We start from the raw sequence: 12,604 nt of genomic DNA, 5'->3' as shown, positions 1-12,604 counted from the left end.
GACAAAAACAGTCAACGTCGTACTTTCAACTTTGACTGCAAGGTTAGCTTCCTGAATAAGCGTGGCCTTGTTTCGGTTATATCTCGGTGTCGTGTCGTGTCTGCTAGTAAAATCCATGGAGTCATGAACCATGTGCATGCGGTTCTCTATTGACGAAAATACCCTTCATAAGTCATCATTATCCCCCCCTCTGCCCCCCTCCCTGTCTTTAATTATCTCCGAATGCCACTTGCTTCATCGGCTCAGAACCAGAATATTCAAAACCCTGAAGAAAAAAACTCTCTCTCTCTCTCTCTCTCTCTCTCTCTCTCTCTGTGTCTCTCTGTGTTGCTTCTTCTTTAGTGCAAAGTTTAGAAAAGATTAGATAAAGAGAAATAGTGGGGTGGAGGAAGAGAAAAGAGAGAAATGGGTATGGGAACAAGCACATTTGTCATCAGATGGATCAACTTTCTCACCATGGTATGTTTTTAACTTTTGTTCTTTGTGGGAGCTTTGCGAAAACTGAAAAGATTGCTTCTTTTTGTTCTTTTTGTTAACTCCATTTCTGGGCATTTGCTTATTTGAAGGCCAGTTATCTCCTAAATGACTAAATGGGTTTGTTTCTGTTGCTGGGTTTTGATGCTCAATCCCTGTGCTCCAAGGTCTAAAATTTGTTTTGTTAATGTGCATTGGGTTTTCTTTCAGACCATATGATTTTGATGCTTTTGTTTTGTCCATGGTTGTGCAAAGTTTTCTGTTTTAGTCTTTACATTGTCATGCAGCGGCATAAGGTTTTTAGCTTGTTTCTTCAACTTCAAATTGTCGAAGAAGACCTGTTGAAATTTATGTTATTAGTTAGCTAATTTAAGTAGTGAGAAGTTCTAGCTGATATGTGCTATTGCTGTACATGAAATTTGATGGCATTCTGTTATGGTATGCTCATACTATGTTATTATGTTCATTCTGCAGCTGTTAGCAATTGCCGTTGCAGTTTTTGGGGTATGGATGAGCACTCATCATGATAACTGTCGGAGATCCCTCACTATCCCTGTTATAGGCATTGGCGCCGTCATCTTTTTAGTGTATGCTTTGCTTTTTCCGTCACCTGATTCTTTATTGCATTGATATTCCAATTTTAACTCTGTTAATATCAAGGAATCTACTTATGTTTGTGTTTTGTGGCTGTTAGCTCTATAATCGGCTTCTTGGGCGCGCTGAAAAATAGCTCCATACTGTTGTGGATTGTATCCTTACTGATTGATTTATTTGTTATTAAGATTGTATTTCCATCTTCCTTCTTGTTTGTTCCTTGACTTTTCCTTTGCAGTATCTGATTCTCTTGTGCTTCATATCGGTGGGAGTTTTGGTGTTCACAGTATTAGCGTAAGTAAACATCATGCAGAAGCTCAACATTATGTAATTTAGTTTATATTTCATGTCGCATTTCTGTATTATCTGATTTTTCTGCAACAGTTGATTGAAAAGTCTGAAGAGATGTATTTAAAGGTCTGTAACATTTGGATGGTACATTTTAGAAAAACTTCAGTCACAAGTGGGACTGTGGGACTGTGGGATGTTTTTAACCAAATAGGGTAATTTAGATCAGAAAGACAAAATATTATTGGCTTACCTCCTAGGATTTGAAATGAAATTGGTTGGTCTAAAGGTCCAAATTTCCGTGTACTACAGAAAGGAAGTTTTGTTTATGACCTGACCATGGTGCTGTCTGCTATGGGATATGTTAGCTTATTGTCTTCTTTTGGTGGATTCTTAGGCGTCATGGTAAATAAAATAATAACCAATGTTTATTGAGATATCCTAGATGGTTTGGAGGTAGAATAAAATCAATTTAGTATTATAGTTCATGTCCAAAGATATCCTGGATGCGATTAGTCTGAAAAAAAATTTCGCAGAAAGATGTATTATGTGCTTGGACATGTTTTATTTAGTAAAGGCCAGTCCTCATGTAGATACTACTATACATTGGTTAATTTGGAAGGTACTTCATCATCCTAAGATGCAAGCTGATATAGGGGTTCAGCTTGTATCTTAAGATGCAAGCTGATATAGGGGTTCAGCATGTATCTTAGGATGATGAAGTACCTTCTTGTGTCAATATGTTGTTACGCTGGAATATGTCTGTGAAGATACACTTTTTTTCCCCGAAAAGATACAGTTGATATGTGATATTTTCTAAGTAGTCACTATATTTTCTCAATCTCCCTGCAATTAATGTTGTGAATTTAGTATTCCCCCAATTCAATTTGTAAGTTTTGACTCGCTGGCTTACACCAATTCAACATCTGCTCCTCAATGGTTTAATTTTCATTGGGCCTGTGTCGTGAATATCACGATAAGTGCACAGATTACTACTGCTCATGAATTTGCTGTTGCATAATTTTGTGCCTTTACTTGTAGGTTCATTGTCACAAATAATGGTTCTGGTCATAGCGTAGCTGGCTTGAGGTTAGCATTCATTTGGTCCCTCATCTTGCTTTTCGGATGGGTATAATGCTGATTTATAATATCTACTCCTGAAAGTATCTGAGCAGTACTATGAAAAATATAGAGAGAAAAAAGAATCTGTAAAAGTTTGGCAGCTTCAAATCATCTTATGAATGCAGCAACAAGTTTCAAATTTATTTTGTCAAAAGACCACTCTTTAGGAATAAAAAGATAATTATTTCTTTATCCTTTTTTTTCTTTTTCTTATGCACTGGTCAGCTAGAATTGGTATGATGGGTGCAATTAATATCTTCTTGTCTGGTCAGGTACAAGGAGTATCAACTCCATGATTACAGTCCATGGTTTGTAAAACAAGTGAGTTTCTTTTGCTCTTTTAGCCATGTAAAATATTGATATGAAGTCCCAACTTTGTTATGCATTTATTGATATCAGTTATTCACTTTCTTGTTTTAGTTGAACAATACCCGTAACTGGAAGCACTTACAGAGTTGTCTTGTGAAATCTGATGACTGCAAAAACCTATCCAAAAAGTATAAGGTCCAATTCTGAACTTGTTTAAATTTCTCATTTATCGCCAATCACCTAGTTATGATTTTCTTTCCCTTTTCTTTTCCATTGACTGAAGATGTTTCACTGAACTTGTCGGATGCAGACTCTCAAGCAATACAAATTGGCAAAGCTAACCCCTATCGAGGCTGGTTGTTGTCGACCACCATCTGAGTAGGTGTCATCCTTCTATTTTTCATTTTTGTGTCGTTTTGTTCTTTGGTAAGTTTCCTTCCCATCACCCTCCTGGGCGTCTTTCTGCTTTCCAGTGGAAAATCAGAATGCTTCCTTTTATATTTATGTACACATAAATGTTTTATAATAAGGTCCTTGATTAAAGTGTTCAAATATATATATTTGTTTCTTGGATAAGATATGGACAACTAAGATGCATTGAGACACATCTTACTTACTATGCATTTCAATTGTCTATTTCTGATCTAACAGTTGAGAAACAAATCCTTATTTAAGGACATTTTTAAAGATTTTACTAGAGAATAAATTAATTGTTTAATGTTTTCGTTATGATATGTGATTGTGTCAGGTCCCATTTTTATACATATTTGTGTTTATTATATTATTACATAAGTCTGGTGGGGAAGAGAACAAATAAAGTTGTTTTCCTCAATCATTTTATGTGTGGTTCATGGAAGTTTAATTAGTTTATATGCAGTTTATTTCAGACATAATTCAGACTAGTGAAACTCCATCTTACTGATAATACCAATTGCTGGGATTAAACTTTATTCCTAGATGCGGTTATCCTGCTGTTAATGCTTCACACTATGACATGAGCTTCCACCCAGTTAGTTCGAACAAGGACTGCAAACTTTACAAAAATGCCCGAGACATTAAGTGCTACAATTGCGATTCATGCAAGTAAGCATCACCTCTATCTCAATTATCTTTTCTTCTTTTGTATAAATTTTCTCACGTATATTTGCCGTACTTCTATCATTTTCAAGGGCTGGAGTTGCACAATACATGAAAACTGAGTGGAGAGTGGTTGCGATCTTTAACGTGGCTCTATTTGTTGTTCTGGTGAAGCATTTTCTCTCTCAACTTAATGGAATTCTCTTCGATTAATATTGAAAGCTGAACTACCAATAAAAAATAAAACAGGCACTTTTTCTATGCAATGCGAAACGGCTGAAGATTAGTGAAAAACAAATATACTATATTCATATATTTAGTCTCTTGTTGAGAAGGATTCAATAACTGACTTTCTACTTTTACTCTCAATATGCTCCTGTGAGTGCTTGATTTCCTGACCTTCCTTTTGTTGTGCAATGTCAGTCTATGATATATTTTGTGGGATGCTGCGCGAGACGAAATGCTGCAAGAATCCGTTCTAAAGATTAGAAATGGCCCTACCTTAGAAACCCTCCAAGGGGGAGAAAACTGTTGTTCCTGAAGATCTATTTGTGCAACCTGTGAATGATTTCTTCTTCTTGTTGATTGAAACAAAGAAATTGTTCCTTCATAGAATGGGTCGCTACTTTCTGGCTGGAGGCTATCTGTCAAAAGTTTTTTGTAAAAAATGATTTATGATTCTATGGAAACAAATTATATAATTTCTTTAACAGTCAGAGATTTGAGTGAGAAGTATTATTTTCTGTTATGTTTGTTTCCGATCCGATGTGGTACTTTTACTTTCTTCGAGAATTTCATCAAAAGAATTGGCAAAGCTAACATCATAGGAATTCATGGGGAAGACAAGTTTGTATTGTTTGTCACGTCTGGTTTGGATCACTCTTGGGTGTACGCAAAATACACTGTACGGTGGAAATTGTTTTGTCTGGCAACGCAAGGCTTACACTGGAGTTGTAGAAACTTATGTCGGGTGAAGATGAAATAAAGTGATAGGACCGTCACCCACACTACATCAACCTGCACTATTCATCGCCTTTCTATATCACCTCTTTCTTGAAAAGCTAGGAAATGGTTATCCTTTTCTCTCGGCATGCTTGCCATGTGGCATCATCCAGAATCATGTATAAGTAAGTAATGTCGTTATAGCAAACTACTTAAAATGTGTTTTCTTCAGCAATGTTCTCTATTTTAGCTAATCTCAAATATTTTATTATTTTATTCTCCCTTTCTCTCTTTCTCCCAAATTTTAACATGAGACCACATTGTTTAGTGATATTTCTTTCCAACATGAATTGAAAAAGAAGAGAAGAGATCTGGAAATTGAAACCTTTATTAGAACTAAAATTTATTGTTCAAAACACATTGTGCATACACACGTACATGTCACAATGTGCATAGGTATATTAAAAGCAAACAATTATATCATTTTACATCTCAGATTTTCATTCAAAGGTTGACAATTCAGTCTGTTCAAAGTAGCAGCCAGAAACTCTAATATCCGGCAACAAGGCCGCCTTCACCGGACCTTTAGCAGCTTCTTCAGCTGTGAGGATACCGGTATAATTGTTCATGTCTGTGGCGGTAAAACCAGGACTGACTGCGTTAATGGCAATGCTAGGATACTTTGTAGCCAAGACTCTGGTATAAGCATTAAGAGCTGCTTTGGATACAATGTAGGCAGATTGATTAATAGGCCAGCTTTTGGCTTCAATCAAATTGTGCTTCACATCCTCCAAAAATCCCTCAACTAAGTTGTCCACTTTCTCTTCTGTGAGGCTATCACTGTCTCCTAGCTCCTTCTTGGCTTCCTCATTTGGAATAACCTAAAAATCAATAAACCGATACGTTTATATCAGTCTAACAACATAACATAACACATTGTTGTAATAGATTTATGATTTGGGTTCGGTTGTGCTGTGTACTCTTAGTTGTCCCAACGCAGAGGAGACATTGACTACCCTTGCCGAGTCGGATTTTTGAAGAAGTGGAATAAGTGCTTTTGTGAGATGCTTAATTCCATAGTAGTTTGTTTTGAAGCAATCCCCTGCTGTCTCGTAGGTTTGCTTTACATATTCGTTCTTGATACCATTGGGACCTATAAGCTGCATCGGTATTTGCTCTTATCAATGATATATTCATTAGTAAGTGATGCAAGTACATAAAATATATATCATAAAATTGTTAGCTTAGCTTGATACAGATTGAGTTCTAGTTTTTTTTTTTTTTTTTCCCTAAAGAAATATCTGAATGTTATTAACTTACATCCTCAGGCCTAATTGCCAACTTCTCTTTGTCATCAGTGAGGAATAAAGATCCAATAACTCCTGCATTATTGACCTGCAATATATTTGTAATAAAAAAACACATTTCTGTTATAAATGGTTGAGAAAAAGAAAGTGATGAGAAGAAAAGATAACATACAGTTTCCACAAGAAGATGCATATAGAGAGAGAGAGAGAGAGATCAAAAGAGTTACCAATATGTCAAGCTTTCCAAACTGAGTTTGGAGAAAATCAGCCAGAGAAGCAATGCTAGTTTGGTCAGTGACATCCAGCTGATGAAAGACCACATCAGAGAAGCCAGAAGCCTTTAGCTTCTCAACAGCTTCTGTGCCCCTCTTCTCATCTCTTGCAGTTAATATCACCCCAACTCCATTAGAACCTAATTGCCTGCTTATCTCAAGTCCAATCCCTTTGTTGCCTCCAGTTACAACTGCAATCCTATTTTGAGGAAATTCAAAACCAAAATTAAGAAAGAATTTTAATTCAATGGTGAAATTAACAAACAAATTGAAAGAATGATGTACCTCTTAGACCCAAAAGTGATTGTTGTTTCTTCCATTTTCTGTAGATGATGGTTTACAAGGAATTCCAAGTGCTTCTGCTTTCTGTTCTTGAAGATATTTATAGTTTGTCTATCTACTAAATTGTCAAAGTTGATTCACCTGGTCTCGTATGCCATGACATCTTTCCAAAGTGCTTTTTGCTTTTGCTTTCCAATGTGTCTACGGCCCCGTAGCCACCATGAATTGTTGGGGATATTATATTCCCGTATTGACTTTTTTTTTTTAATTTATGAAATGGTCTTAAGTTGTCTATGATTGGTTCGCAACAAATTATAAGTATTTCGATTGAGATCCATTGAGGTCAGGGCTGACAAAGCTGCTTATTATTTCTACGTTCAGGTTTTTAACTTGCATGAATTTTTGTTTGTTTTCATCAATGGGCTTGCAAGTTGCAACAGGTTGGTAGCAACACTTTGAGTTTCCAGTGTCTTCTAGAACGAGAAATTAATGGACCAAAAGCTAGTTGACATTTAGCAAACTTGACTTCAAATGCCTTGTGTTAAACTTCATCACGTTTTTAACAAAATATTGTTGTATTTAAATGTATGACTCCATATCCTTTCGCTGAATTTAGGAAAAAAAAAAAAAAAAAAACTTAAAAGATTCGGACTCGTGTGTGGGTTAAACGCTCTTAACCACTTCTACGACAATTTTTTTTCTCTTCCTTAAATTGAAAATAATAACAAATTGTGACCAAAAAAAAGAAAAAAAGAAAAACCTGAAAATAACAAGAAATGGCCATTTATTGAAATTTGAAACCCACACACAAGGAGGCCCAACAACACCATCGTCTTCCTTGAATCCTAAACAACAAAGGCCCATTTTATAGCGAAGCATGACAAACCTCAGCTTCAAATTAAAAGGTAGGGCCATCCCAATCGTCTTCCTTAAACCCTAAACCAGTAAAACCCTTCCCCTCTCTCTCTCTCCCTCCCTCTCCGATCACTGAATCACTAACCACACACAATGTCCGCTTCAATCCTTTTGGAACGGTCGAGAGACTTCTCGAAGCTTCTATGCAGGCTCGTACTGACCCGACCCATGGGCGGCGGGCCCCGGACCTTCCCGGGAGGCGTCACCAAATGGAAATGGAAGCGCATGCACGAAAAACGAGCCAAAGAGAAGGAGAAGCGCCTCTTAGAACAAGAGAAAGAGCTCTACGAGGCCCGTCTCCGCTCCCAAATCAGGGCCAAAGTCGCCGGGAAACCCGACCCGTTTTCAAATCAGGGTTCAGAAACCGGGCACAACCCTATGAACCCCAACGAGCACCTTAAAGCCCTAGCCGATCGGTTCATGAAAGAAGGCGCAGAAGATTTGTGGAACGAAAAGGATGGGCCGATTGATGACCGGCCTCCACCGGTTGGCTCGGACGCACGGACGAGATCGGTTACCGCACCACCGTTAGACCTGAGGAAGCTGATATCGAAAGGTCATGATTTGGCGGGAAATGGTGGAAGTGTAAATTTGATCAATTTGAGTGGCAATCAGGTTAGGGTTAGGAACTACTCGGTTCAGAGCCGTGGGCGGTTTCGGAGAAACGATAATTCAAGCGATGAAGACTCGGATTTCGATTCAGAAGGTGAGTCCGTACAGCCCTTTGCTAATGAGAATTCGAAATTTGGGAGAAATGTGAGGAAATTAGGGAGTAGTGCTTCATTGGGGAAGTATGATGTGAAGATTATTAAGAGGAGGGTGCCCCTTAATTCATTAGACGAGGAGAGTGATTTTGCGCAGCAGGTCGAGTCGATAAGGTACGAGCTTAGTAAGAAAAATGCTGCTGCAAATGAACGAGGGGAGGATAGGGAACAGGAGGAGACAATTCTTAGTGGAAAGAGGTATGGAAAATTATTGTACTTTGGTTGGTTTTCTTAGATTACATTTGTGGACATGTTAAAATTTTAGTCTTAGATTAGTTAAATGTGTATGTGCCCATTGGTGATCCGATTGGTTTTCGGTTTTTGGCAGATTTGATGAGTGTGGTATATCTCCATTGACAGTCAAGGCACTGACTTCTGCTGGCTATATTCAAATGACAAGGGTACAGGAGGCTGCTCTTTCTGTTTGCCTTGAAGGTGAGGAGTTGGCTACTTGTTTTAGCCATGTTATTTGGTTTTTCTTTCCTTGCTAAATTACATAGAACGCCTCCACTATAGTTCAAACCCCTGTCATCCTAGGGGTGGATGAGATTCTAATCCGCTAAGGTGTCCTCTAGGGGACGTTTTGTTAATCAATTGTCCAAACTCATATGATCATATCATGTGATCGATGGTTAATTTCTTGGTCCTCTGGCCTATTTGACTTGAAAAAAGCGTGTGACGATTCTTTTAACAAAAAAAATCAAACAGTATGCGATGATTTTCACTCTTATTTGTTACAGGAAAAGATGCATTGATCAAAGCTAAAACAGGCACTGGAAAAACTGCAGCTTTTGTGGTACATCATTTTACCTTTTTGTTATTTTGGAGTGATTCATAGCATTTTAGGTTCTCTCTTTTCAATTCTCTTGTTAAACACAAACAGCTTCCTGCTATTGAAGCAGTTGTGAAGGCTAAGACTAGCAATACCAATCAACGGGTGTCTCCAGTTCTTGTTCTTATCCTCTGCCCCACAAGAGAACTTGCAAGTCAGATAGCTGCAGAAACAAATGTTTTGTTGAAGTACCATGATGGCATAGGTCTGCAAACATTAGTTGGAGGCACGCGATTCAAAGAGGACCAGAAACGTCTAGAATCAAATCCATGCCAGGTTTGTACATTTGGCTTGGTCATTGAAAGTCCTGCTTGATTTTAGTGTGGTCGTGAATAGAGTAAAAATCCATTGTACAAATGTTTCGCAGATAATAGTTGCAACTCCTGGCAGGTTGCTGGACCACATTGAGAATAAGTCAGGCTTGTCGGTGCGATTGATGGGACTGAAAATGCTGATACTTGATGAAGCTGGCCACTTGCTAGACCTAGGATTTCGGAAGGATATAGAGAAAATTGTTGATTGTTTGCCTCGTCGAAGGCAGTCCTTGCTGTTTACTGTAACAATTCCGAAAGAGGTTCGACTATCCTTATACTTCAAGTCTGAAGTTTAAAGGAACAATTTTACTAGGCACTTGGTATTTTTTGCTGTATGAAACCACTCAAAGCCCAGATTTTACTTGATTATGGATATGCAGGTTCGCCGAATATCACAGCTTGTCTTGAAAAAGGACCATGCTTTTGTTGACACAGTGGGTTTAGGTTGTGTTGAAACTCATGATAAGGTATATAACATTGACCAGTTGGTGTAGTTTCCAATATAGAAATTATTATGAATCTTGCTTTCACATCTCTGTTCAGCCTCTTAATGTGAAACAGTTCTGGTGTACATCATTTTAATTACTTTATTATATATGGTTGAAATGGTTCTGATAATACCTGAAGCATAAAATATGACAATTGGAGTCATGAATCCATCTCTACTTGTGAGTGCAGGTTAAGCAGTCGTGTCTTGTTGAACCACATGAATTGCATTTTCAAATAGTGCACCAGCTTCTTATGGAGCATATCTCGCAATCACCTAATTATAAGGTTTGATGTTATAGCTTTTGGATTCAAATGTTTGGTTGTGTTGTATGTGCCTGAGGCCTAATGTTTATTTTTATGGACGAAAAGGGCCTAACGTTGTACCTTTCAGGTTATTGTTTTCTGTACAACTGGAATGGTAACATCCCTCCTCTATCATGTTCTTCGTGAAATGAAAATGAATGTTAAGGAGATGCATTCCAGGAAGCCTCAACTCTATCGAACTCGTATCTCTGAGGAATTCAAGGTATCAAAACAGCTGATTCTTGTTACCTCTGATGTATCCGCACGTGGAATGAATTATCCTGATGTTACCTTGGTCATTCAGGTATTTGCCAGCCCAATTATGTTTTTCTTATAGGTTGAACCTTAAATATATCACTGACATGTGAATTCGTTGGTTTTTCTAACATATGCCAAGATTACTTGTATATCTATTTTCTGTGTACATAAATGATGTAGTGGACCAACTTTAATATGTTCTAACTGAATACAGAGGCGGTAGCTCAGCAGGAGTTTATTTTTTTTTCTTCTTAGATTTACATAGCATTCCCAAGCCTACATTGTGTATAGTGTTAAGTGTTGGCTTTTATGTTCAATGACGATGGTAGTGCTTCTCACATTGAGCGTTAGTGTATATAGTTTCTTCTTGAGTATTAGTTTCCCAATCATTACTTAGATTTAGGGGTTATGAGATTTGTTGAATTGTTTTTCTGAAAATATGTTAGAGGCAGAAGTAGCTCACTTTGCATTGATCCACTCATTCAGCTATGTGGAGGTCCAACAGCCACATATTTGTTTCCATTAAATTACTCATTCAGCATCGAGGTTTGTGGGGGACTCGAACATATTTGAATGCATAAAGAGCTACTCACCATAGCACATTAGAACATAAATGTCTGCATCTATTAACTATGTCACATTAAACTAACAAAGAAGGAAAAAAGGATTTTAAATATAACTGATTTATGAGTTTTTTTGTGTGGCTGCATTAACTTGTAGTAAAAGTAATATGTAGTCTGATTGTTGCCAGGTGGGTATTCCTTCTGACCGGGATCAATATATACATCGTCTTGGAAGAACGGGACGAGAAGGCAAAGAAGGACAAGGCATATTGTTACTTGCACCATGGGAGGAGTATTTTCTGGATGAATTAAAAGATTTGCCTGTTGAAAAATTTCCTACGCTGCGATTGGATCCAGGCACTAAACTTAAGGTTCTTGCATCATCTCCAATTCTTTTCTTTGTACTTGCATCTGAATTCTGAATCACATTATTGAGTTCAGATACTAATTCTGACCATATGGGAAAGAACAAAATTTAAAATGAAGTTGAATAAAATCTGAAGAAAAAAAAAAAACTTATTGAATCAAAAAGAGGTGGTGTTTACAGTTTACAAGTTGAAGTTTCTTAAAGCTTGCTCTCTTTTCATGGTCCAAAACAACCATTGATGAAATAATTAATTAAGTCAATTTGTAGATTTCAGATTTCTGGAATTTTTACTAGACATGGCAGTCAATACCTGAATCCTAGTGATGAACTAGGTTTTGATCATTTAAATTTCCCATATTTGTTTTATTAGTATTTAGGATATCTGCTAGTAGCTTCTAGGTTTTCATTATCTTGTTTGTATCAGTTAGTTTGAAATACAATCATGTGCAGGTTTCTTATTTATAAAGCTGGGTTTTCGCTTATTCTTGCAGATTGAGGATTCATTAGCCAAGATTGATGGTAGTGTCAAAGAAGCCGCCTTTCATGCTTGGCTTGGGTACTATAACTCGATCAGGGAAATTGGCAGGGATAAAACCACACTTGTTGAGCAAGCCAACCAATTTTGTCAATCAATTGGTTTGCAAAAACCTCCTTCTCTCTTTAGAAAGACAGCATTGAAGATGGGCTTGAGAGATATACCTGGCATAAGAATACGAAAGTAGCATACATTTGGAACATGGATAAGCAACCTGCTGATTTGACTGGCTGGGATAGGAAGACAAGGAAGTCAAGGACCTCCATTCTCGTTTAAAGTGTGTAAAACAGGTTCACCTAGTTCAAGTTGTTTCACATGAAAAGTTGTCTTAAGGTGAATGCCTGCCTGGTCTAGCACTGGTCGTTGAAATGGCTTTAGAAGCACACCTTTATCACATGTTATTGCCATATACAATGTGGTTTCTTTAGGTTGCATCATGCTATATAGTGATATTTGTGAAGCAGATGTATGCCTCATTGTACATTCTATCCGTATTGTAAACATTCTAATTATAACATGAAGCTGCATTTTCTCTTTTTTATATCGTCTTCAGTGTAAAAATGTAGAGCAACTCATAAAAATGTTGATATGAACTAA

The 12,604-nt window shown here is 37.3% G+C and overlaps 3 protein-coding genes across 5 annotated transcripts; 2 read left to right on the top strand and 1 right to left on the bottom strand.

Moving 5' to 3' along the window:
* The first annotated feature begins 230 nt into the window (after positions 1–230).
* Positions 231–4,612, top strand: LOC117628410 (tetraspanin-10). 3 transcript variants are annotated; one of them, XM_034360861.1, is made up of 11 exons: positions 231–459; positions 949–1,061; positions 1,169–1,223; positions 1,307–1,362; positions 2,398–2,445; positions 2,751–2,799; positions 2,899–2,982; positions 3,098–3,165; positions 3,745–3,870; positions 3,957–4,032; positions 4,288–4,612. In XM_034360861.1, the coding sequence occupies exons 1-11, from the start codon at positions 406–408 to the stop codon at positions 4,351–4,353; spliced, it is 795 nt and encodes a 264-aa protein (XP_034216752.1). In that variant the 5' UTR covers positions 231–405; the 3' UTR covers positions 4,354–4,612. The 3 variants fall into 3 exon arrangements, with proteins under 3 accessions (XP_034216752.1, XP_034216753.1, XP_034216754.1); XM_034360862.1 differs by lacking the exon at positions 2,398–2,445; XM_034360863.1 differs by lacking the exon at positions 3,957–4,032.
* A 564-nt stretch (positions 4,613–5,176) lies between these two features.
* Positions 5,177–6,802, bottom strand: LOC117627933 ((+)-neomenthol dehydrogenase-like). Its single transcript, XM_034360252.1, has 5 exons — positions 6,671–6,802; positions 6,341–6,584; positions 6,127–6,201; positions 5,787–5,966; positions 5,177–5,687 (listed from the first exon to the last, which is right to left on the bottom strand). The coding sequence occupies exons 1-5, from the start codon at positions 6,703–6,705 to the stop codon at positions 5,307–5,309; spliced, it is 915 nt and encodes a 304-aa protein (XP_034216143.1). The 5' UTR covers positions 6,706–6,802; the 3' UTR covers positions 5,177–5,306.
* An 823-nt stretch (positions 6,803–7,625) lies between these two features.
* Positions 7,626–12,604, top strand: LOC117629352 (probable DEAD-box ATP-dependent RNA helicase 48). Its single transcript, XM_034361911.1, has 10 exons — positions 7,626–8,544; positions 8,675–8,781; positions 9,087–9,142; positions 9,230–9,454; positions 9,546–9,752; positions 9,873–9,959; positions 10,171–10,266; positions 10,373–10,588; positions 11,294–11,476; positions 11,964–12,604. The coding sequence occupies exons 1-10, from the start codon at positions 7,676–7,678 to the stop codon at positions 12,192–12,194; spliced, it is 2,277 nt and encodes a 758-aa protein (XP_034217802.1). The 5' UTR covers positions 7,626–7,675; the 3' UTR covers positions 12,195–12,604.

This window comes from Prunus dulcis, chromosome 5 (genome assembly GCF_902201215.1).
Source record: "Prunus dulcis chromosome 5, ALMONDv2, whole genome shotgun sequence".
In the NCBI taxonomy this organism is placed as follows: domain Eukaryota; kingdom Viridiplantae; phylum Streptophyta; class Magnoliopsida; order Rosales; family Rosaceae; genus Prunus; species Prunus dulcis.
The sequence above is the reverse complement of the archived record's forward strand: the minus strand, read 5'-3'. Positions and strand labels throughout refer to the sequence as shown.